This window comes from Mirounga angustirostris, unplaced genomic scaffold, assembly GCF_029215605.1.
Source record: "Mirounga angustirostris isolate CCGP_5_RB_7025 unplaced genomic scaffold, mMirAng1.0.hap1 SCAF_2, whole genome shotgun sequence".
NCBI lineage: Eukaryota > Metazoa > Chordata > Mammalia > Carnivora > Phocidae > Mirounga > Mirounga angustirostris.
The window spans coordinates 153,528,276-153,551,391 of NW_026991710.1; the positions used below are offsets into that span (position 1 = coordinate 153,528,276).

At 48.0% G+C, this 23,116-nt stretch overlaps 1 protein-coding gene across 4 annotated transcripts in view; it reads left to right on the forward strand.

Annotated features, from left to right (window-relative positions):
* The window catches only part of SCARA5 (scavenger receptor class A member 5), a 118,137-nt gene that overhangs the window by 9,740 nt on the left and 85,281 nt on the right, over window positions 1–23,116 (forward strand). For all 4 annotated transcript variants that reach the window (XM_045880069.3, XM_045880068.3, XM_045880070.3 and 1 more), the window contains exon 3: window positions 18,207–18,335. In XM_045880069.3, coding sequence (XP_045736025.1) covers window positions 18,207–18,335 — 129 coding nt within the window. The remainder of the gene's footprint in view (window positions 1–18,206; window positions 18,336–23,116) is intronic.

Consider the following 23,116-nt stretch of genomic DNA (forward strand, 5'->3'; position numbering starts at 1 on the left):
GGTTTCCTGGGCGGGTCTGGCTGGAGCCTCTTTGTGGAGGGTCACCGCCCTCTACAGGTTGGAGAATCAGGCACTGGAGCGGGAGGAGAGCCGAGGTATTAAGGGGTGCGGCACCGTGGTGCTCTCGGGGGTGTGTCCAAGAGCACAGAGCAAAGCGCTGCTCCATCCATCTGTGGTCCTGGTCACCGGGTGGCCAGGCTGGGTCCTGGGTCTCTCTTGCCCAATGGGCTGCCCCTCTGTAAGATGGGGAACAGCCTGGGGATGTGCAAGAGCCTAGACATTGAAGTTTGGCTGGTCTGGGCTCCGTGCAAGGGTGTCTTGTGTTTGCCCCCCCTCCCCCATTCCCACAGGCTACCATTCACCCCACTCTCTGCCTCGCTGGGTTGGCCACTGGGGAGCGGTCCTGGCAGGAGGTAGAAGGATGGAAGACAGGGAGGGTCGAATATTTATTCTCCCAGGTCCTGCCTTAAGGGGTCATCTTGGGCTGCCTGTGTCCCTCCACCCAAGGTCACAGCCCCTTATAAGCCATCCTCTCCACATGGCTTTTTCCTTCCAGGTTCCAGCAGCTGTTCCCCTCCTTAACCCTGGGGGCTGGGGTGGTCACATCCAGATGGCACCACTCTAGCCTTGGTGGGCATTTCACACCCTGGCCACACTTTGCCCATATTCCTTGATTATATCCTGTGACGTGTCTTATTTTGACTGGCCCATCTGTTTCCCTGGGGCCTTGACTTTCTAATCCTCAGTGTCCCCATCTACAAAATGGGAATAATGTTACCGCACAAGAGCGATGGGAGAATCAGGTGACGTAACCAACGTAAAGCACCTTGTGCACAGTAGACTCTAGATACACATTTCACTTCCCTGCCCTTTGGAGAGTGAGTCCCTTGTAAATCCTGGGGAAGTGAGGAAGAAGGAGAGCAAAAGAGGAGGTCAGAAGCAACTGCGGTCCCCCCAGGGTCTCCCAGGAAACACCCGCATCACTTCTCAGGGTATCTTAAGGCTGGTTCTTAAGCAGAGTTTTGGTTAGTGGGCTCCTTTGTGAAGCCTAGATTTTCGGGGAAATCAAACAAAGTCTTTTAGTCCTTGTCCCCAGATAGTAGAATCTGTAAGAAATGTTCTAGATCCCGAGGGCTGCTTGTTCTGGGGCATGTGTGAGTCTATCCATTCCCTACCCTGATCAGAAGCAGGAGGCTCCGAAGGGCCTTCCTGAGGTTTGCCACCAGAAGAATCAAGGGATGGGTTTCATTGTCCCTGGGTGGAGGCTGGTGTCTTGTGGAGGGAAGAGTGAGAGGAGCCCAGAGGCCCCAAGGGCTCCTTCCGACATAAGGGGACACAAAAGGAGCTTCTGCTCCTTCCTTCATCCAAGCCCCCAGCCCCTTAACCACAGCATGTTTCATGTGGCATTACTCTAGGGAGTGAGGGCAGTGAGGATGGCTCTGAGGGGAATGGTGCTGACCTGTCCCCTGGCCTGGCACACTCTGGAGTGGGGGTGCTGGGAGGAGGTCTGTGGGGTCAGCAGCACCATACGTGGGAAGGGAGCTGCAGGAGATGCCCTGAGTGGAGGGGTGCTGAGTCAGGGCATGGCTATTCCTCATCACATCACCCACTTCTCCCCACCCAGGGACCCTGCTCAGGTGGTTCTTGGCCTTCATTCCCTTGCTCATTCATTCATTCATTCACTCATTTTTTCATCCTCATCTTTCAATAAGAAAGGTGATTTGCAGGCCCCCTGCAGGGGCTTTGCACTAGCTATGTGCAGGGAGAGGTGCCAGGAGGCATGAGACATGGCCCTGCCCTCTGTCATTTCACTGTCACTGTGGTTAGCCTGTCCCCTGCTCTCCCCACGGTAGACCAGCACAACATCGATCCACATGCAAAGTTTACTTACCTAGAGGTGATCCAGTGGGAAAGACACTCAGGGTTTGGACCACACGATTGGTGCAGAGCGCATATAGCCTCGCTCGCCCCAGGTACCTAATCCAAACTTAACATCCTTCATGGTCTTGTCTTCTCCATTGCGGGGCTGGCATTGCATGGTGGTAAAACCATGCACTGGAGCCAGACAGGCTGGATTCCAACTCCAGCGCTGCTGCGTGCTGGCTGGAAAGCCCCGAACCCCTCCTTAGCCTCAGCTTCCCCTCCTCTAGACAATGAGCTAATAGCCCCCGACTCAGGGTTATTGTAAGGGTTACCTGAGTTATTCCACCTCAAGTCCTTTTAACAGTGCCCGATATATACCGAGCACTCCATCCATGTTTGATCTTAGGAGAAGTTTGGTTACATCCCTCTGTTTGTCTGCTTCCACCCTGGGACCTGCCCAAGGCACCCTGCTTCCTCCACATTCTCTGTTCTCAGTCTCTAGGACAGTGAGCTTCATTCCTACCTCGTTCCCAAGTTTATCTGGTGTTGATTCCTGGTGTCAGACAATAAACAGCATGATTGCTGCCCCCTGAGTCTAGAAGCCCCGGCTTCTCTCTGTCTCTTTCCCAGGCCTTTGGCCTGGCCTTCTTGGGCCTTGTCAGCCCCTCAGCTGTGTGCACTTGAGTCCCTCTGGACCATAAGCCCCTCGAGTGCAGATGCTGTCTGCCTTAAATTCATCTTAATATTCCCAACACCTAGCACTGTGTCTTCCGTATGGCAGGTACCATTGCTTGTTGAATGAATGCAACATATTCTTGTTCACCAAATCCATAAGTACCAGGTGAAGGAATGCTTAAAGAGGTGAGTTTAAGACAAAAGCAACAGTGACTTCTTTCATCCTAAGATGGCAGGTTTCATGGTGCTGCTGGTGCATGCAGAAATAAAAGGTCATGGTTCCTGCCCTCAAGGGACTTAAAGGCCCCCGAAGACACAGACAGGTAGACCAGTCCTGCGTTATAATTTGATTCATGCTCTAATGGAATTGGGTGCAAAGTATAGATAGAGGAGAGAAGGAGTCCTAAGTCTGCCTTGGGGAGGAAGGAAGGCGTCCTGCAGGACTAGCTGCGAGAGTGAACTATGGAAAGGCAGATAGCAGTGTGCCTGCTAGAAAGGGCACAGAAGGCTTTCCCAGTCAAGGGAGGTAGCCCAGAGCTCGGGCTGTGGAGGGACAGTGGGAGGAGGCCCTGAACGTTCACTTTTTGAGCTCTGCTAGGCCAGGCACTGCTCTAAGCGTTTGACAAGTGTGAGCTCATCTGATCCTTACATCAACCAGTGAAATGAGTCCTGTTATTAGAGCCAAGTGATATCTGAGGAAACCAAGGCTCAGAGACCTGGTAACGCCTGAGCTCACAGTTAGGAGGGAACGGTGTCTTTGTTCAGTGGGGCTGCTATGGCAATACCACAGACTGGGTGGCCTATAAACGACAGACATTTGTTTCTCACAGTTCTGGAGGTGAGAGGTCCAAGTTCAAGGCAGATTCCGTGTCTGGTGAAGACCCTCTTAGCTGGCCTCTTCATAGATGGCCATCCTCTTATTGTCCTAACATAGTGGAAGGGGAGAGGGAGCTATCTGTGGTCTCTTCTATGAGAGCACGGATCCCATTCATGACTCTACCCTCATGACCTGATCACCTCCCACAGACCTTACCTCCAATTATCATCACATTGGCTGCAACATATTAATTTGGGGGGGGATACAGACATTCAATATATAGTGATTGGCGTCAGGATTAACTGACTCTACAGCCCACATTCTTAATTATATTGAAGCTAAAGCCAAGTCATGGAAGGTCTTCTGTAGCATCCATAGGAATTTGGGTCTCCAGAGGCAATAGGAAGCCAGCAAAGGGTTTCAAAGTAGTGAAAGGATAAGGTCTGATTTCCATTTTAAGATGGTCACTCTAGCTGTAGTAGGACATTCGATTTTCTAGCAATTACCTCTGCTGAGCCATTTCAGTGGAGTGGGAGAGAAGCCAGAGTGCAGTAGATTAAGTCTGTCTTGAAAGAGAGGGTGAAGACCCAATGCAGACTCTGCTTTCGAGGATGGGAGGAGGCTAAATGGAGTGGGTTCAGAACAGAACAGGAGGAGAAGAATTGGATGCAGTGGGTACCTATGATTCTTTCAAGAGTTCTGCTGTTCAAGAGGACAGAGAAATGGAGGGGAATGGAGGTCAAGAAAGATGTTTATTTTAAGATGGAAGAAAGAGTATGGTTTATGCTGATGGAGTGATACTGTGCAGAGGGAAACACTGGCTAAGTAGACGTGCTGGAATTACGTCCTTGAGTAAGTACGAGAAGGAATCTGATGTGAGTCAGGGGTGTTGGCTCAGGCAAGAGCACAGATGGTTCGACTCCAGTGACAAAAGGGAAGGCAAAGTGCTAGGGCCTGGACCCAGGTCAGTGGTTACAGTATGGGGGGAGTTTAAGGAAAGCTCTCTTCTTTTTTTTTTTTTTTAAAGATTTTATTTATTTATTTGACAGAGAGAGATACAGTGAGAGAGGGAACATAAGCAGGGGGAGTGGGAGAGGGAGAAGCAGACTCCCAGCTGAGCAGGGAGCCCGATGTGGGGCTCGATCCCAGGACCCTGGGATCACGACCTGAGCCGAAGGCAGACGCTCAACTGACTGAGCCACCCAGGTGCCCCTAAGGAAAGCTCTCTTCTTATTGCTTCTGTTTTCTCAACTGGGAAAGCAAAGATGGAGGAGGAGGGATGAGACAGGTGTCCAGGGATGAGTGTGTGGTTGGCCTAGGAACAGGTAGCAAGCCTCCTGGATGGGTCTATTGGTCATGAGCTTTAAGCCAGCCCGGCAAGCATGGTGGCATGGGTTTCCGTTTCCGGCTATGCTCAGCTATGTGGATGGAAATGCAGAGTCGCACGCAGAGTTAGCTCTAACCAGATTTAGTTTTGCCAAGTGTGAGATGCCAGAGAGGGGCAGGGGATTGAGGGTGTGTCTAGCAAGTGAGTAGCGCAAATCATGGAATGTAAATGGGACAAGGAGGGAAGGAAGGACTGAGGGGGAAGTGGAGAGATGGGGGGATGGAGGGGTGGGGGGAGGGGGGAAGGGTCCAGGGTGCAGTCAGGAAGTACCGGAGTCAGAGTTCTTGAGGGAACCTCCCTCAGGAAGACGGGAGAGGTGGTAATTACCTAGGACACTTGAAATGGGGATTAAGAAAGGGTTTCAATTATTGATAAAACGAATAGAAATGGAATGTGAGCCACATCTGCAATTTTAAACTTTCTAGTAGCCACACAAATAGGTGGAGACACAGATGAAACTCATTTAGGTATGGTAATATATTTTATATGCTCTAACATATCCAAAATATTATCATTTTGATATGTAATCACTATAAAAAAATGATTGAAGTATTTCTATTTTTTTTCCATGCTGAGCCTTCACAATCCAATGTGTATTTTGCATTTTAAGCCCAGCTCAGTTTGGCCCACATTTCAAGTGCGTCAGGGCGGAGGTTGAAATCAAGAGAGGAAAGGAGGTCAGGAGGAGTTTGAAATGGAGACTGAGAGAGAGCGAGAGTGAGCAGAGAGAGGGGAAGGGTGAGCAGATGTCCCTTAGCAACGAGAAGTGTGCAGTTGCGATGTGAGAGTCCAAGATGGGGAGGAGAGAAGAGAGAGAGAACGTTCTGGAAATAGCAGCGAGGAGCAAAGAAAAATACCTACTGCACCCTTAGTCCAGTTGTATGAGAAGGGGAGGGAGAAAGCCACACTTGGGAAGGCAAGGGAAACAGGTTTCAATGAAAACAAAAAGAAGAAAGTGGAAGAAATATTCAGAGCAGAGGTTGACAAAATTAGAGATTTTTTTTAGATGACCGGCTGGGAGGTCCAAGGGCTGCAACCGTGGGAAGGTTTCAGTAACTGGGCAGGGAAATGGTCAAAGGAGGATAAACAAGGCTGTTTGGGGATTTTTGTGGGTGATGGGGAGTCCTGAGGGTTCTGGGGCTTCTGTGGGGCTGCTGGAAGCCAAGACCCAGGACTCAGTGAGACTGGTCATGCTGGTTTCAGGGCAGAAATGGATGGTGAGGCTGTGTTTGTAGGAGGGGTCTTGCCAGGAGCACACAGAGTCCTAGGGCAACCTCTCTGCCCACCAGGGTGGTGTGTGGGCAGGGGTGGGGGGGCCTTGTCCTGCAGCATCAGGAGCTCTGGAGTTCATTATGGCTCTTATGGAGGCAAGGAAGTCAGGGGAGGCCAGGCGACGTGGCGGGGCCCGTAGCAGGGTGGTGAGAAGTGATCATAATAGAGTGATCATACGGGCTGTCCCCCTGGGTGGGCACGTGGTACAGGCAGGCACTTGTGCTCGGGGCCTCAGTATATGTCTCCATTCAGCTTCAGTGTATATTGTTATCCCCAGTTTGTGGATGAGAAGGTGAAGTCTTCGGTGAGGTCAGTTGCCCAAGGTCACCCAGCCAGTCAGAGGCGGGCCCTCGGTTGAAATAGGCCAGGTTGTCTGGTCCTTAAACCCCACCCCTCTGCGCAGCTCAACCCGTTCCCTCCCGCGCCAGGCCTTGGGGCCCCTGTAAGATCAAGAGCCGTGCTGGTGGCAGCGAGGGCTAGGAGTGTGGTTTCTTGGAGTTTAAGGTTTCAGAGGTGGAGACGTTCTGGGTGATGACAAAGCCAGGGTGGGGCCGTGGGAATAATGGCAGTGATGCAGGAAACAGATGGAATGAATTATTCCAAGAGGTGACACTGGCAGGAAATAGATATAAATGCAAAGAGGCTTGGACAAGAGCACAGGGACAGGGTCTTAAATGGCTTCAGAGGGAAGTCTGGGACCTGAACCTCAGGGCAGACCTCGGGTCGGAGAAGTGCCCCGCCCTCCGCAGCACGCCTGCCCCCACTAACTACCTCTTGGGACTTTTGGCCTGGAGTCTACCCTCCATGTGCAGATTCCACCATGGGGTTTGGAAGATATAAACACAGCTGTGAGGACGGGGCCCAGCTCCACACGTTAACCTAAGGCTCACAGAGCTGATGGCGGCGTGTGATGGTCCCAGCCTCCGCACAGTGTCCTGAAGCCTTTGTGCTCCCGGGCCTTCCCACTTCCTGCTTTCTGGCTTGAGATCCATTCAAGCCGAGAAAGCCAAGAGGCTCTGAGTGCCCACGCAGCAGCCTTGTCTTTAGAAAGTGCTGTTAAGAGAAGAGGCTGCTGGGAAGGGGCTGGCTGTGGGCCTCTTCCGACACCTCGGTGTGGGTTAGTTTCTATCATCCACCTGTCACCTTGGGGAGCACAAAGAATCTAACTGATGGAGGAGGGACTAGGAAAAGAGAACATACTAGAGACCTAAAGGGGGCTGATGTCAGCAATCAGATAAGGAAGGGCAGACTAAAGAGAATTACTAAGGGCAAGGGAAACTGAGGACAAGCTTTCCCGACGAGGGCCATACACTCCAGTATGCATGAACTTTCTTGGCTTATGCCCTCTCTTTCTGCATAGTGATTAATAGAGCACAATTAGCTCTTAAAAAGTGTCTCTGTTTGAAGGTGATCTCATGGTTTGCCCACAAGTGAGCTTGACCTTGTCCCCCTTGCCCAGTGAGTTGTATTTTGGCCTCTTGGTCCTCCAGTCCCTTTTGACCTCTGTATACTCTGCCAAGTGTGGGAATTCATTTCTTCCCTCCAGAGTTATGATGACCCCGCAGCTCTGACCTAAGGACATCTATTAAGATGTAAATATAACGTCTGAAGTATGTTAAGCATTTCCAGGGTGTCCAGGGGGAGTTGCTTTTAACATGTAGGCTTATATTGGGAGTCCCCGAAGGGCATTGACGGATAAAGATAAGAAGGGAGCTGTCTTGCCAGTGGTTGGATATGGACATGAGAAGAGCCTGCCCTCCTGCCTTGCAGATGCCCAGGGCCGCCTCTGGGACCTTTGGCTTGTTGAGCGTGCCCTTTCCCTGCCCTCTGCAGATGGTCCTCCTGGTAAAGGAGTTCTGTTTTGTGGTCAGGAATTAAAAAATGGTTGTTCTCACTACTCTATTTCTAGATAAGTTTTCAAAGCTCCGACGTCGTGTTTGTAGCTAGTTTAGATCCTAGATTCTAGGAGGTGATGCACCTTTTTTTTTGAGGGGCAAAATTCCATCACTGAAGGAAACCCAGAAATGGAACAGCACCTGGATACCAAGGTGAATTGAGTGGTTAGGGGATCAGTCCTACCACAAGCTCCCTGGTTGCAGTTCCTGTGTTAGGGTAAAGCTGAGATAAGGCAGACAGCCACGGGGTTCTCCTGCACGCTCTCCACGTTCTCCTGCACACTCTTGTCATCAGTCTTGGCAGGGGCTAGCTGAGGGACAGAGAGCTTCCCTTTCCATGGCCAGACTAACTGGTCCATGCAGATGGAATCCGGGAGTCGGCAGTCTTAGCCACTACATCTCGCTCAAGAAATGGTTGCCAAATGGACGAATAAACGGTCCTTAGGTTCCTTCCCCTGACTTCCCCATTATGCGCACCAGGACCCCAATCCTGGACCTCACATCTCCTCCTTGTGGCAAGGCTGAAACATCCCAGCCCTGCCACTTTTTTTTTTTTTTTTTAAAGATTTGATCAGAGAGAGAGAGAGAGGGAGAATGAGCGCGAGAGTGAGAGAGATCATGAGTTGGGAGAGGGTCAGAGGGAGAAAGAGAACCGGACTTCTAGCTGAGCAGGGAGCCCGATGCGGGGCTCTATCCCAGCACTCTGGGATCACGATCTGAGCTGAAGGCAGACGCTTAACAGACTGAGCCACCCAGGCGCCCCGCAGCCCTGCCACTTTGGGTCAATGACCTAACCTTTCTGAGGCTCAGCTGTATCATCTATAAAACAGAAGTAATAATACCTGTCTTTGTGATTGTTGTTGTGCTTAGAATTAATGTTATCTAAGCACTCAGCCCAGAATAGGTGCTTGGTGGGGGAGCAGCTGTTATTCTGTTGTGACTTATTGTTGGAGGTTCCAAAGCAATTTTAAAATGTAGGCTTTGGGGAGCCTGGGTGGCTCAGTCAGTTAAGCATCTGCCTTCAGCTCAGGTTATGATCTGAGGGTCCTGGGAATCAAGCCCCACGTCGGGCTCCCTGCTCAGTGGGAAGCCTGCTTTTCCCTCTCCTTCTGCCCGCCGCTCTTCCTGCTTGTGCTCTCTCTCTGTCTCTCTCTGTCAAATAAATAAATAAAATCTTAAAAAATTTAAAATAAAATGTAGGCTTTATTATTATTCATGTATGGTGAGGCCAATAGGTCAGGGGAGGACTGCCATTGAACAGATGGTTTGTGGGGGCCTGGATGACTCAGTCGGCTAAGCGTCCGACACTTGATTTCAGCTCAGGATTGGGAGATGGAGCCCCACATCAGGCTCTGAGCTGAGCATGAAGTCTGCTTAAGATTCTCTCTCCCTCTCCCTCTGCCCCTCCCCACCCGCTTGCTCTCTCTCTTTAAAAAAAATTAAAAAGAAATAACTCTTTAAAAAAAAAAAAAGATAGTTTGTTGCTCACACCACCCCATGCCACGGGAGGGTGTGAATAATTTCAGCAGACTCTGGGACCTACGGCTGTCTCTGGTTGTCTGGTACCTGGCCCTGGGCTGAAAGGGCAGGTGGATAGTGGCCTGGAGGGAGGAAGTGGTAAAGGAGGTGTAGTGGTCGTATGGGCTGTTGACTGGGTGGTCTGCACATGAAAGGCTTGCTTGCAGGCGAGTTTCTTTATTTGACCCATCCCTGGGAGGGGCAATCTCCAGAGTCAGCAAGGCCCCAAGATGTTTAAGTATCAAATACAGAAACCAGAAAACATGGTTATTACAAAAGCCTAAATAATGGTTTGGGGTACCCAGTAAATCTGCCTTTAGTTTATTAGCCTCATTTAACCACAGCCAGTAGATGTTAATTGAGCACCTGCTCTGTAGGCCAAGACATGTGGGATACAGAAAGGAAGCACAGATGCTGTTCTCCGGGCGCTGGCCCTCGGCAAATCGGTATTTTTCTTCATTGATTTATGGGTACAATTCTATTCACATTATTACCTGTACCGTAATGGGCCAGTTTCCCAACAAAACTCTATGCATGATAACTGTTGCTCATTCCAGGCCTTACCAGGTGACAAAGGGTCAGTGGATCTGAGGTCCATCGTCTTCACTCAGATCCACTGAACCCCCTTCTGTATGGCTCAGCCAGCTCTGTTTTCCAGCAGAGGCCACAGAGCTGGAGGCTGCTGAGCCTGTAGGCTTCACGGACACTTCCAGCTCAGTCCCATACAGGTGGCATTGGTTGGGATCTTAGCCTTCCTCTTCCAAACCAGACACCCAGATGGCCCTCCCAACTCAACTGGGGGCGTTGGGGGAACGAGACAGGGGGTGTTAAATGTATCCGTTCCTGCGCTGAGGCTGGACCAATTCACCAGACCAAGGCGACCAGGCAATGGGAGGGAGGTTCCACTGGCGACCTGGGAAGGGTAGTGACTTAAAACTGAACAGAGCCAAGCCCTGGCTCCCACACTGCAAACACATCAGCAGATGATTTATCTCCTCTGACAAGGGGCCAGGAGAAGAATTGCGAATCTTTTCGAGAGGCCCGAGGACCACTCCGTAGGAGGAGTGTCTTTTTGGCCCGAATTTAGGCAGAGCCCTGAGCCCGCTGTTTGAGTGACTGCATTGACAGCATTTCTTCCAATCCATGCACTGCCATGTTTGGGCAAGAGTAGGGGTGTCTTCTACCGGCTTCTGTCTGCTTCCTGGGGACTCCACGGCCCCTCCCTTTCTCCTGGGTCCCCGTGACCCGCCAGCTCACCTTGACTGCCCTCATCTCCCCTCCCTCCTGGCTTTCTCTCTCCATTCCGCAGCCCAGCTGCAAAATAATATGCACCCCAGCCAGAGTCCCTTCCTCCTGCTGAAAATAAGCACACAAGCCCTTGATTGTTTTCAAGAACTTTGATGCAGAGTAACTTGGGAAATAGATAGGGGCTGAGAAGAATAACAAATACTGCAGGGACATTACAAAATTGCAAGATATCTCCAGAAGTACCAGAAGAAACTGTTCTAGATCGTCACAACATCTAAACCGAATTAGCTCTGGTCATCCTGCCTTCCACCCGGCTCCCTTTCCTAGAAACGGACCTGAAAGTCCCAGACTCATCTGATCGCGCAGAAGACCGGGGTCACCTTTGCGGGTCACCCTCACTGGGTCATGTGCCTCGGGGGCCCAGGTCTGTGGTGCCATCGGGCACGGGTGACTGTTGCTCCCTGTCGCGCAGCAGGTGGTTCAGGACCCTCCCTGACTTAGGTCAGGTTTAAGTGCAGGTGTACAGCTCTCCCTGTCGGTGTCTCAGCCTCACACCCTCCTCTTCCCTTTACCTAAGGAAAGTAAACAGTGGTGCCCATTAAAGCCAGAAAGGAAGGGCAGCTTCAAAGACAGAGGTTATTTGGGGCTGCCTATTACAACGAACAGTGTGAGTGGTGAGCAACCCGAGTGAGGCTGATGAAGTCAGCCTTGGGTGGTTTTAACAAGACCCTTGGGTGAGATGAGCCCCGGAGGTCCCTCCCAGCAATCAACCCTTATTTCCACCTACTATTTACGAGCTTTGGGACCAAAGAGAACAAAAGGAAAATGACTGAGTGTTTCTTGTTGGCAAAATAGAAGTAGGTGACCATTGAATCACTTGCATCCTGTTTTCTATGTTATTTAGAACCTGGTTCTTTGGAAAGAAGTAAATACTCATTTTTAATCAATTTGTTTTTTTTTTTTTAATGGGAGGAAAATAAATTCAAACAGAGAACTCCCCAAATGCTCTAAACTTACGATGAAGAAATTGAAAACTTATTTTTTTCAAGGAAAGGCTAAACTGATGACGGGGATAATGCAGAATGTTTTCCTGTGTTTCACAGTTAACACGAGACAGAGGCAGGCTTTGCGCCTACCTCTACAGAGCCCCAAATTCATGCTTTCCCCCCAATGAGTATGTGAGGAAACGGGGAATCAGAGTTGCCAAGGCTCCCACCATAGTGTGTCCCTGACACCAGGGACCATCTCCCGGGGCATTCTCAGCTCAGCTGTCAGGGTTGAGTGGCTTAGAGATAAATTTTCCTTTTCTGTTCTTTAACTCTTGCTCCCACGCACCCCCCCCCCCCAACAGACAGTACTGTAGCCCAAACTCTTTGGGGTGGGGGTGGGGGCGGAGAGACTCTCGTTCCCATGATTAAAAGGAACCCTTCACAATTTTAACCTGCGAATAATAAAGTTGTTTGGGAGAACCTCATTTGAATGTGTCTTATTAAAAAGGAATCAAAATTAAAAATCTAAACTAAGCTCTTGTAATAGTAAGGCTTTTCATGGATTTTCCAAGAATGTGTCTTCACATTCTCTTTTGATGTAACAAATGCCTTACTCCAGAACTGTGTATCTCTGCACCATAGATGTGTGATTTCATCTGGAATCAGAATCGGAAGGCCCGGGGGTGGGGCTCAGGCCCCAGGATGGCTAAGATGTTCCATGCATGATTGTACTACTCAGCCAGGATTAGCGTCAGTTCAACCCTCATGAACTGCTCCCACGGTTTACCTATATGGGCACTATGTGGCAATCTGACATCGTGGGTGAGCAAGGAAAGCCAAGATTTTGTTTAATTTAATTTAATTCCCAAATTTTGCTCAAAGATATGGTTTTCACAGCCGACAGAAATGTATCAACTATTTCGCATAAGACAAATGTGAGACAGGACCTTTGCAGCAAAAATGAACACCTTACACATGTCTTCATTCCTGCAAAGAACCGTATGGTGGTTCTGCTGTGGGCTGGTTGATGGGTAGAGTGTGGTCAGTGAGACACACCTTGCCCCCAGAGGACTTTTCAGACACGTTGGCAAACAAGTTTAAATAGACGATTGTGAATAATAAGGTTAGTGCAAGCGATGTACGTAAGGTTCTGACATCATTCTTTCAGTGGCACCTAATCCCTAATGTTCTACCTTTTAGAGTATTCTGTGTTTTTTTAAGATTTATTTATTTGAGAGAGAGAGAGAAATAGCGCAAGCCAGGGGGGAGGGGCAAAGGGAGAATCCTCCAGCAGATGCCGCGCTGAGCTGGGAGCCCGATGCAGGGCTCAGTCCCAGGATCCTGAGATCATGACCTGAGCCAAAATCAAGAGTCAGCCGCTTAACCAACTGAGCCACCCAGGCACTCCTAGAATATTCTTAATCTTGAACATCTAAAAAGTTTGGTCTTGCTTCTCTATAAATGAAATCTCCTTCTCTATAAATGAAACCAATTTCGTCTTGCTGTTGGTCGTTGTATTGTGATTGAATTACTCTCACTGGAGTCAGTGTTTCTCAGAATGTGGCTATATACAGTACAGTCATACTCAAGAGGACTTTAAATGATATACAGGTATAAATTTGTGATTCTAATAGCTAGGGATTTATTTTAATGTGTAATAGGAAGATACTAATTGTCCACTTACAGTGATATAAAATTTCCTTCTCAAATAAGTTAAGGTTCAAAAAAAAAAAAAAATGAGTGGCAAATTAAATAATAGCCCAGAGATACCGGGCTGTGGCAAAATTGTGCAGGGTACATGCAGACAGAATGTCTGGAGGTGGGGAAACCATCTATCTCCTTCCAGCTGATCAGGAAGCCATAGGCCCCATGCTGAGATAAACAACATCTTCCAGCCTGGTACTCCAGGGCCAGCTCTGCAAGTCACTTTGCATTTCTTTTTGAGTTTCTATTTTTTTCCTTGGCGCCACTGGCCTTGCTCTCCCCAAGCCCCCTTCTCTTGGTTTTCTGATCTCCTGCGAAGCCACCCTCACTTCGGGAGGCCACTGCAAGATGGAAAAACCTTTTGCTTGATACCCCTGGATCTTGGAAGAGTTTTTGTTTGTTTGTTTTGTGTGTGTGCCATTTCCTCCCTCGATCTGGTCTTGTGTGCGACCATGTCTGCAAACAACAGCTATGTTTAATAACTAACAGCTTTGCCTGCTGCTTCGCTCATAACTGTTCTCACATGGAGGAAGAAAGTTTTTGTCTTAAAGTCACAGTTTTCAAATTTATCGTAGCCGTAAATCAGACGACGACGCTGACGGGAGCGATAGTGGATTCTAGCTCATCTAGGAAGGCCTGTCCTTCTCAGCTCTGCTGAGTGGCCGCCTTCTTCATGCACGCTCTGGGAACCACTTCCTGACACAGAATGAATCACTTTCTCTGCCACACAACACTGTACTTGGGCCATCTCTCTATTCCATACCGGTTTCATTCACACCTGCGTAACCGATGCCTGTTGACGTGTCTTCCTCCCCTCAGATGTGAGCCTCTGAAGGGCTGCGGCCATATTTTAAGTCCTCATTCAACAAATATTCTGAATGCCTACTACATGCCGGGCACTGGGCTAGGAACTGGGAAGGTGAAGGCGAACAGGCCGACACTGTCTCTCCCTCATGCAGCTTGTTGTCTTTGCCCTTTAGGGTGTCTGTCGTAAGTGTATTAGCGATCTGTTGCTGCATAACAAGTTACCCCCAAACTGAGCAGCTTAAAACAACAAAGACTTATTATCTTCCCAGTTTCTGAGGAAGCCATGGGTGTGCAAGGAAAGCCAAGATTTTGGCTACTTTTTCAGATCAAAATTATATGTTTACATATATGTGTGTTTACATATAATATAATCTGGCAGGAATCTGGGAGCAGCTTAGCTTTGTTCTGGCCCATGGCCTCTCATGAGACTGCTGGCAAGATCTTGGCCAGAGTGTGGTTATCTGGAGGCTTGATATGGCTGGTGGATCTGCTCCCAGGCTCACTCACGTGGCTGTAGGCTAAAGGCCTCAGTTCCTTACCAAGTAGCCTCTTCATAGGGTCCCCCTCCCCAGCTTCCCCCCAAATGGATGTTCCAAGAGAGAGAAAGTGAGTAAGGAGAAGCCAGTGTGTCTTTTGTGTAATCTCAGAAGTGACACGCTATCACTTCTATGGATCACACCAACCAAATCCTGGTGCAGTGCAGAAGGAGACTACATAAGGGGGCTGGCTGCCACAGTAGGGCAATTGATAGTGGGTGGTCAGTAAATGCCTGGGAAAGTTTTTACCCCAATAAGCCATAAGTCAACACTTCTACTTTTTTAAAATAGACTTTATTTTTCATAGTGGTTTTAGGTTTACAGCAAAAATAAGTGGGAAGTACAGAGCATTCCCATATACTCCCTGCCTCCCCACATGCACAGCCTCCCTCAATAGCAACATCCCCCACCACCGTGGTACATTTGTTAGAAATGATGAACTTACATTAACACATCACTATCACCCCAAGTCCATAGTCTACATTAGGATTCACCCTTGGTGTTATGTATTTAGTGGGTTTAGACAAACATACAATGATATGTGTCCATAATTATAGTATAATATGGAGTAGTTTCACCACCCTAAAAATCCTGTCTGCTCCTCCTAGTCATCCCTCCTCCCCTCTAACCCCTGCCTTTTCCAGAATGTCATGTGGAATCATAAAGCATGTAGCCTTTTCAGGTTGGCTTCTTTCACTTAGTAATATGCATGTAAACGTCCTCCATGTTTTTTCATTTCTTTTCTTTTCTTCGTCTTCTTCTTTTCTTTCTTTCTTTCTTTTTTTTTTTTCTTACAAGTAAGTGAACGTACTTTTTGCCTTGGTTTTACTGACTGTATCATTTTGGAGTGTTTTTAATCTTCCACTAAGCCTAAATAATTTGAATGGTTTACCCAGCTAACATGCTGCTGCCACATTAAATTAAAAAGTAAGTAAATGTGTTTTAAGCAGACTTAGTAACTTGTCTTTCCCCTAAATTGTCTTTTTTCCCCTTATAATCACTTTCTCTAGCTATCTTCCCAGGATCATTCATGACCTGCTTGTCTAATGCATTTGTGGAAAACCTCTGTTTGAAATTTTTATATGTTCTATTGAAGGCAGATTTTGTTTAATGTACAAAGCTGAGTCTTGCTAAAAAAAATGAAGCTCTCTAAGAAGAAGGCCTGTGTTGTGCGTTAGTTGATGAAGGGACCTGTCACCAGTGGGTGCTGGCTGTTAAACAGAAGCCTCAGATAAAGGGGAAGGGAAGTATTTTTTCTTGATGGGAAAAAAATAGGGCTTTATCATTGCAGTTTGCCCCAACAAAGGCAATGAAGGAAGAGCCCAAGATTGGCTCTTGGCATCAGGATAATGGCATTTCAGCATGAGCATCTTCTGACCCTTCTAGGCAGTTAGGTGAGCACTGTCACCATCTCAAGAGGAAGCAGGGCATAGAGCAGGAGAGCTAGGACAACCATCAGGATAACAAGAACTCGTATCTGTGTAGTATCCAATGCTGTGCCTACCATTTGGACTCTAGGAAAATAGCCTTGTCTCTACTTAAAGTTGCAACCAGGGAGCCAGCCACTCTCCTGAGAACAACAACAAAAAAAGGTGAAATGTAACAAGAAGCCTTCAGATTCTATTGTGTACAAAGGATAGAACATCCTGGAAAAGGAGACTCAGGGGAAGTTAAAAAGATGTACTCTGCTCAAGTCTTAGTGGAAAAGCAGGTTAACTTTTCAAAATTGGCGAACAGTTGAGGGTTGATGAGAATGGTGTTTGACTTTGTATTTCTTTATCAACTCGCTCCAAATTGTACCCGATGTTTTATGGAATCATTATGTAATAGTTCTACTTAGCTGTTTTAGCAGCAGTATTTTCAGTGAAATGGAGTAAATGAGTGGGAAAAAGTCTTCACTCAACACTACCTCTGGGGAGCCAGGACACCAATGTGGTCACCCATCCTCTCCCTCCCGGTAACCAAGCCTCCCAAAGGCCCCAGAGGGGGTCATGGTACCTGAGAGGTAATGAGTAGCCCCTGAAGCACCTCACTTGCAAACCCGAAGTTGCCAAGGAATTACAAACATCGCGCCATCTTTAAAAACATTTCGGAGGGGCACCTGGGTGGCTCAGTCAGTTAAGCATCTGCCTTCAGCTCAGGTCATGATCCCACAGTCCTGGGATCAAGTCCCACATCGGGCTCCTTGCTCAGGAGGGAGTCTGCTTCTCCCTCCCTCCCCTTGCCTCGTGCTCTCTCTCTCTCTTTCTCAGATAAATAAATAAAATCTTCAAAAGAAAATTGTAAAAATTTAAAAATAAATAATAAATAAAAAACATTTTGGAATATCAGTTATTGCAACCTTTTTCTGCTCCCACATCTTCCTCCACGTCTAGCACACTCCAGTTAGTTAGCAACATTGTCCCTCACAGGAGAGGGAGAATAAGCATAATAGGGGCATGCATGTTTTGAAAAAAATGCCCTTTACTGATTCCTACCTGCCCTGCTGGGAGTCAGGGCAGGACAGCATCTCTTCTTTCCGCTGTCAGTTGACATAGCAGATGGAGGTTAGTGGCTTCCCAGCTTCTGCACAGGCCATCTGAGAAGGTTGCCTTGAAGGAGGAGTCCAGCTGAACGATGACCAGGGGTCAGGGTACCCGCGCCCTCACCTAGGGTTTGCCACTAACATATGGCATCCTTTATCTGTAAACTGAAGGGGTTGGACTAAAAGATCCATGAGGTCCAGTAGAGCAGTGATATTTTGCTGTTCCATATATGCCAGAAGCCGGTGAGCCTTGTTAGTTTCACAGAATGAAGTTACTATGTCTTCCTGTTAATCTAAACCTGTGGTTGCTAACTGGTGGTCAGATCTGGCATGTAAGTGTGTTTTGTTTACACTCCCTAGTGTTTTGTAAGTTTTCTGTCTTTTATTATTATTATTAGTTGTTGTCAACTTCTGTTGCTTCTGGCTTGTCTTGAAAATTCTGTCTCTGGCAACACCTGGCCCTTACTCCTCCATCACAACCTCTTCCACAGTGGACATGTGCTGTTCGGTTCCCCAGGCCCACGTGGCCCACTTTGCTCATTTCCACCCCTTCCTGGCCACTGTAGAAGTTAAACTTTGCAACCCCTGTTTTAAATTTTCTCCATATTCTCTGGGTCCCATGGGACAATGATGCTTTGTAAAGGACACATATTCCAGCCTATTTGAGCATTCTCTGTTGCTTGGATGGGCTCCAGAAGGGTGGGTTTGTTGGGCACGTGAGCTGTGGGCATGCCTGTCTGGCTTGTTTATGAATGCAGAAGGTGGGAGGAGAGCTAGAAGCTCAAAAGCTTGTCATGTTCTGGAAAGCTCCCCATTGTTACAGCTGCATTACAGATGTGCAGAAGGTGTATGAGAGGTTCCATGTGAACATCTCCATGCATCAGGAGAGATGAGACCAAAAGAAAAATAAAACCACCATGGGGTTTTCAAGTGTTTTATTTTCCCCTCCTCTTCTTACCCTTGTTGTCTAGGTCCATGCCACAAACGACGAGCAGGAGGCTGCTGCACTCAGCTGGGCTCCCTGTCAGCCCTGAAGCATGCTGTCCTTGGGCTCTACCTTCTGGTCTTCCTGATTCTTGTGGGCATCTTCATCTTAGCAGGTAAGGGCACCCTTTCCTCGTCTGGCCTTCAAGGATGCAGCGGGAGGTATGTAGGGAGCAAGAGCAGATGGGAACCTGAGAGCTGGAGCCTCTGCTCTTCATTTTCCCAGTCATAAGCCCAAACACTGCCCCTGTCACCATGGAAACCACAAAGGAGGAAGCTGGCTGGTCTTTCAGACCAGCAAAACTCTAGGCAGCAAAGCCCATTTCATGTGGGATGAGACGTTGGCAGGGGCTGTGTGATCTTGGGAAATCTTTGAGTCCAGGAGCAGAGACCTAGCTGCTTCCAGTGGCTTCTGATTTTTCCCACATCATTGTGTGACTTGGTACATTACACTGGCCCTCCCTGGAGCTCTGTGCTGTGGTTTGCACAGAGCAGGCTAAGCTCCCTTTCCTGGGGATGATGAAAATAGTCATGAGACATTTTGCCACTGAGGCTAATCAGAGTCATAATAAGCCTGCTGCCCTTTTGCAATTACTGAGGGTGAGATGGGTTTGCCCCAGTCTAGCTGGGTTCTTCTCCCCAGTTTCCATCTGCAAGACAGGCTGGTTAGATGCTGGAGTTGGGAGCATGTTCTCCGGCCAAGAAGATGCAGAGCTCATGGGCTTAGAAAAGGATCAAATGGAGGACCCCCATGCTTTGAGCAGCCTAGCTCACCACTCAAAGGTTACTCCATTGTGATATAGTTGGTGAAACAGATAGGGCAGAGGTGTGGTGGTCTCTCCTGACTCCCAGCCAGAGGGAGAGGTACACAATTCCCACCTTTCTCAATGGAGGTATGTAAGTGTTGACAAAGTAAAGCCAAGGGATCAGTTTATTTCAACCTCACCTGTCCTACATGAGTGCCTACTTTGTGTCAGGCTCCATGCCAGGAGTGGAGACACAACTAAATAAGACGCATGGGCTTCTTTCAAGAAGCTCCCAGTTGGGAGACAAAGCAGAGGCACACAGATAGAGCCCTGTCCTAAGGTGGAATGTGATAGGGATGATGATGGCGACTGTATGTTGACACAACAAATGCTGTGGTGATCTAGAGGAGGCACACTCAGTGGAAGTGTGGATGTTGCACGGAGGGGGGTTGGTCAGAGCAAGGCTGCTAGCCAGGCTGAGATGACTTAGATGGTTGAGGGTGGGGTCCTTGAGTTAACTCTAGGACAGGGATCTGGAGGTTAAGCACTTGCAGATGACCCTTCGCTGGAAATCATGAGGCAGATGCCCAGGACCTCACTGGTCTTGTCTCACTTTCTGTCAAGTGAGCGTAGTCATCACTCCTGTGGTGGGAGGTTCAATGCTGCCTTCACCTTCAGGGTTCTACACTCAGGGCAAAGGGCATCATTAGGGGTGGTGTCTGTCCCACCACCCATTGACCTGGGGGCGAGGGGGGTGGCCAACAGCAACAATGAGAGAAACTCATGATTCATCTCAAGGACCCAGGGATAATATCCAGCCAGAGGATGATTTGAACATGTTCTTGGGCTGCTCAGTGGGAGATTGGGATCTGGGTTTTGTGGTCTTGGCAGCCACAACCATAACAAATTTCCAGAATTTCTGGAAACTGTTTCAGCCCAGCAGGAAAGCTAGGCTATGGTACTACAATCTCTCTGCTGAATAGGAACTTTTAGGTGACAGAAGAGGGTCTCGAAGAGAGAGCCAGACAGATGAGGACCCTGAGGCAGGTCTCTGGATCCTGGAAGGCCTGGAAGGGCATCATCTCTTGGGAAGAGAAGACCTGCCAAAGAAGGAAGGTTCTCTTCTGGTGCCTGGAGGGTTGCCATATGGAAAAGAGCAGGCATGTTCTGTGTGGCCTCAGAGGGTAGAAGTAGACAAATGGGTGGATTTTGTAAGGAGACAGATTTCCATTCAAAACAGGAGAGTTCCTAACAAGTAGTGTTGCCTGGCATGATGCAGAAAGAATTTTCTCCTGGCTTAGTCAACTTGGAGGTTGAATGGGATTTATGATGACATCCTGGAAGTTTCAGAAGAGCGGGTGGAACACGGTTTTCCAATCTAACCAAAATGTTGCCATGCTTCCTTAGCTGTTCTGTGTGGAAACCTGGGGAAGATATTGATCATTATGATCACCTTTGAGCCTGAAGTTTCTGGGTACCAGATTGCCTGGGTGGCATGACAGTTTGGGGTGGATTTAAACTAATGTGATGAAACAGAGCATCGTAATTTATCTCTTGGCTCTGTGGCATGGCCACTCTCCCCTCCCTAGGTTCTTGTCTGGAAAATCGTGCTGGCCTCTGGGAGGGGTTTGATGAGGATGGCCAAAGAAAAATATAGTCACCAGCTGCCTCTCCCCTAGGGAGGGGACTTAGGGATGTGGTGGACAAGTCTGGGGTTCTTCAAGGAGCCCTTGCCTGACCTTAGGTAGGAAGTTTCTTCAGATTACCCTGATTGAAGACCTCCAGTGTTGCTCCTTTTGTGAAAATACCAAGACCATGGGGACATCCATGATTCAGTGTAAACCAGAGCTTGCCTGGCCTTCTGTTAGGAGTTCTGCTGTGGCTGCTTCCCCAATCTTGGGCAGAACATGTTCTTCATCGCCCTGCTGAGGTCGCCTTGCACAAGAGGTGCTGAATTGTGGACTGAATTGTGCCGTGCTCCCCCCCATTTATATGTTGAAGCCCTATCCTTCAATATGATGGTATTTGCAGGTGGGGCCTTTGGGAGGTTATTATGTCATGAGAGTGGGGCCCTCATGATGAGATTAGTGCCCTTATAAGAAGAGACAGGAGAGGGAGAGGGAGAGGGAAAGAAGAGAGAGAGAGAGAGAGAGAGAGATCTGCCATGTGAGGACACAGAGAAAAGGGGTCATCTACAAGCCAGGAAAACAGCCCTTAGCAACAGCCAAATCGGCCCACACCTTGATCTTGGACTTCCCAGTCTCCACAACTGTGACAGATAAATGTCTGTTGTTTAAACCACCAGTCTGTGGTATTTTGTTATAGTAGCCCAGACTGACTGAGACAGGAGGAGTTCTGTCTGAACCACTCTCAGACTTCAAACCTCCTTGTTGACACAGAGCTCATACGTCCTACAACTGGATGACAAAACCATCCACTGCACCCAAGTGCCATGTCTGAATAAATGATGGGTAAAAAACTACAGGGGGACAAATGCTCACTCTTACTGTGTTTCAATATTGCAAAATTATAATCTAACTACATAACAATATTACTCTTATAAAACCTCACATGAGACTTCTCTCAGTTCATCTCTTTGTCCAAGTATTTGAAATAAAAGGCAAATACTATACCTTGTGTATATGCATCATCCTGGCTTCCCCTGTCTGATCCAACCATCTGGATTTAAATTATTTTCACCCAAACTATTTTCTCAGTTGGGCTTTCTACCCACCATCTACCTATCCATTCCTGACCAGCATCCTCTTGGGAACTTTCCTGATATTCCCACAATATCACCAGTTTCTATGCACACAGCCTTCCAACATCTCTCAAGGAGGCTGTATCAGTCCCTTCTTTCCACCCCCAAATTCCTCTAAGACTTTCTATCTACTTCAACCCATTGCTTATTACCTGGACTGATGGTTCCATATTATGTTTTTGTTCTATTCCACGTTGAGTTTTGGACAGTATCGACCATCAGGCCTGAGTTCATGAACAAGAGAGTTGAGAATGGATGGTCATGGGTTATGAGGTCCTTGGTCCAGCACTTTAGGAAAGATGTGATGGAGTGAAAGTGTTAGAGGAGGGTCACTGTTACTCATGACTATTCTGGGACATGACTGTGGTGACATAGGGTGGTCAGGAAGAACGTCTTCCACCTTTCTCCTGTCATGACACTACTAAGGAATTTGAATTCCTGCTATGAAGATGTAGTAGCAGAAAGGGGAAGTGCAAACATCTCAGTCTCTGATTTCTTGGAAAGCTGGAGTTTTATGGCGATGTAGACTACAGAACTGGAGCAGGGAGAGTTCCTGAAGAAATGGTTTAGGTTAGATATTGCAGGTTAAGATTTCAACATATGAATTTGGGAGGATGAAAACATTCAGTCCATAGCATGCGAATCAAAAGAATCATGAGATGTGTTTCCTACTGTGGGAGGGTTTCAAAGCATGAGCACACATACACATTAGGACAGTATGACGTAGCTAATGCTATGTGCCAGAGTAGAGTCTGCTTATGCAAAGGAAGGTCTGACTCCCAAGAGCTGGAGTGGCCTCAGCCAATACCAAGTGATCCAAATGTCGTTTGAACTGAGCACCCCTTTTTTTGATCACCTCATTCCAAACAGGTCTGTCTTTGACTCTGCAATCAGAGAACAGTGTGCTCAGAGCCCGTATTCATTTAGATGGCAGATTACTGATCTCATTATGCATCTCAGAATTAAGAGTGTGATGCCCTTGGACTTTATTGGGACCACCTGTTGAAAACAGTGCCACAAAATTTCCCCTGTGCTTATTGTAGGGGTGCTGTTGAGGACATTGTTCAATCCATTACACAACATCAACACATGCAGAAATTATTTTCTGTCTTAGTTGCAGAAAGAGGTATGCCTTGAGGAATTAGTTTGTTTTCACCTTAAGGAGACGGTGAATCTGAAAGTAATTAAAGTTGCTCTCAAGAGGTAGTTAATGCAGACTGAGAGTGAGCTGTCATCTCATTGCAAGATATATGAATTTGAAGCTAATTAAAATGAAAACCTGGAGACAGATCTGTGGTCCACTTGCAGCTACTGTATAGACTTTCCAGAAAGCATTTTTCTGTTAGTTTCATTCCTACCTCCATTTAGCATCTCTCACTGGTTCTTTCTT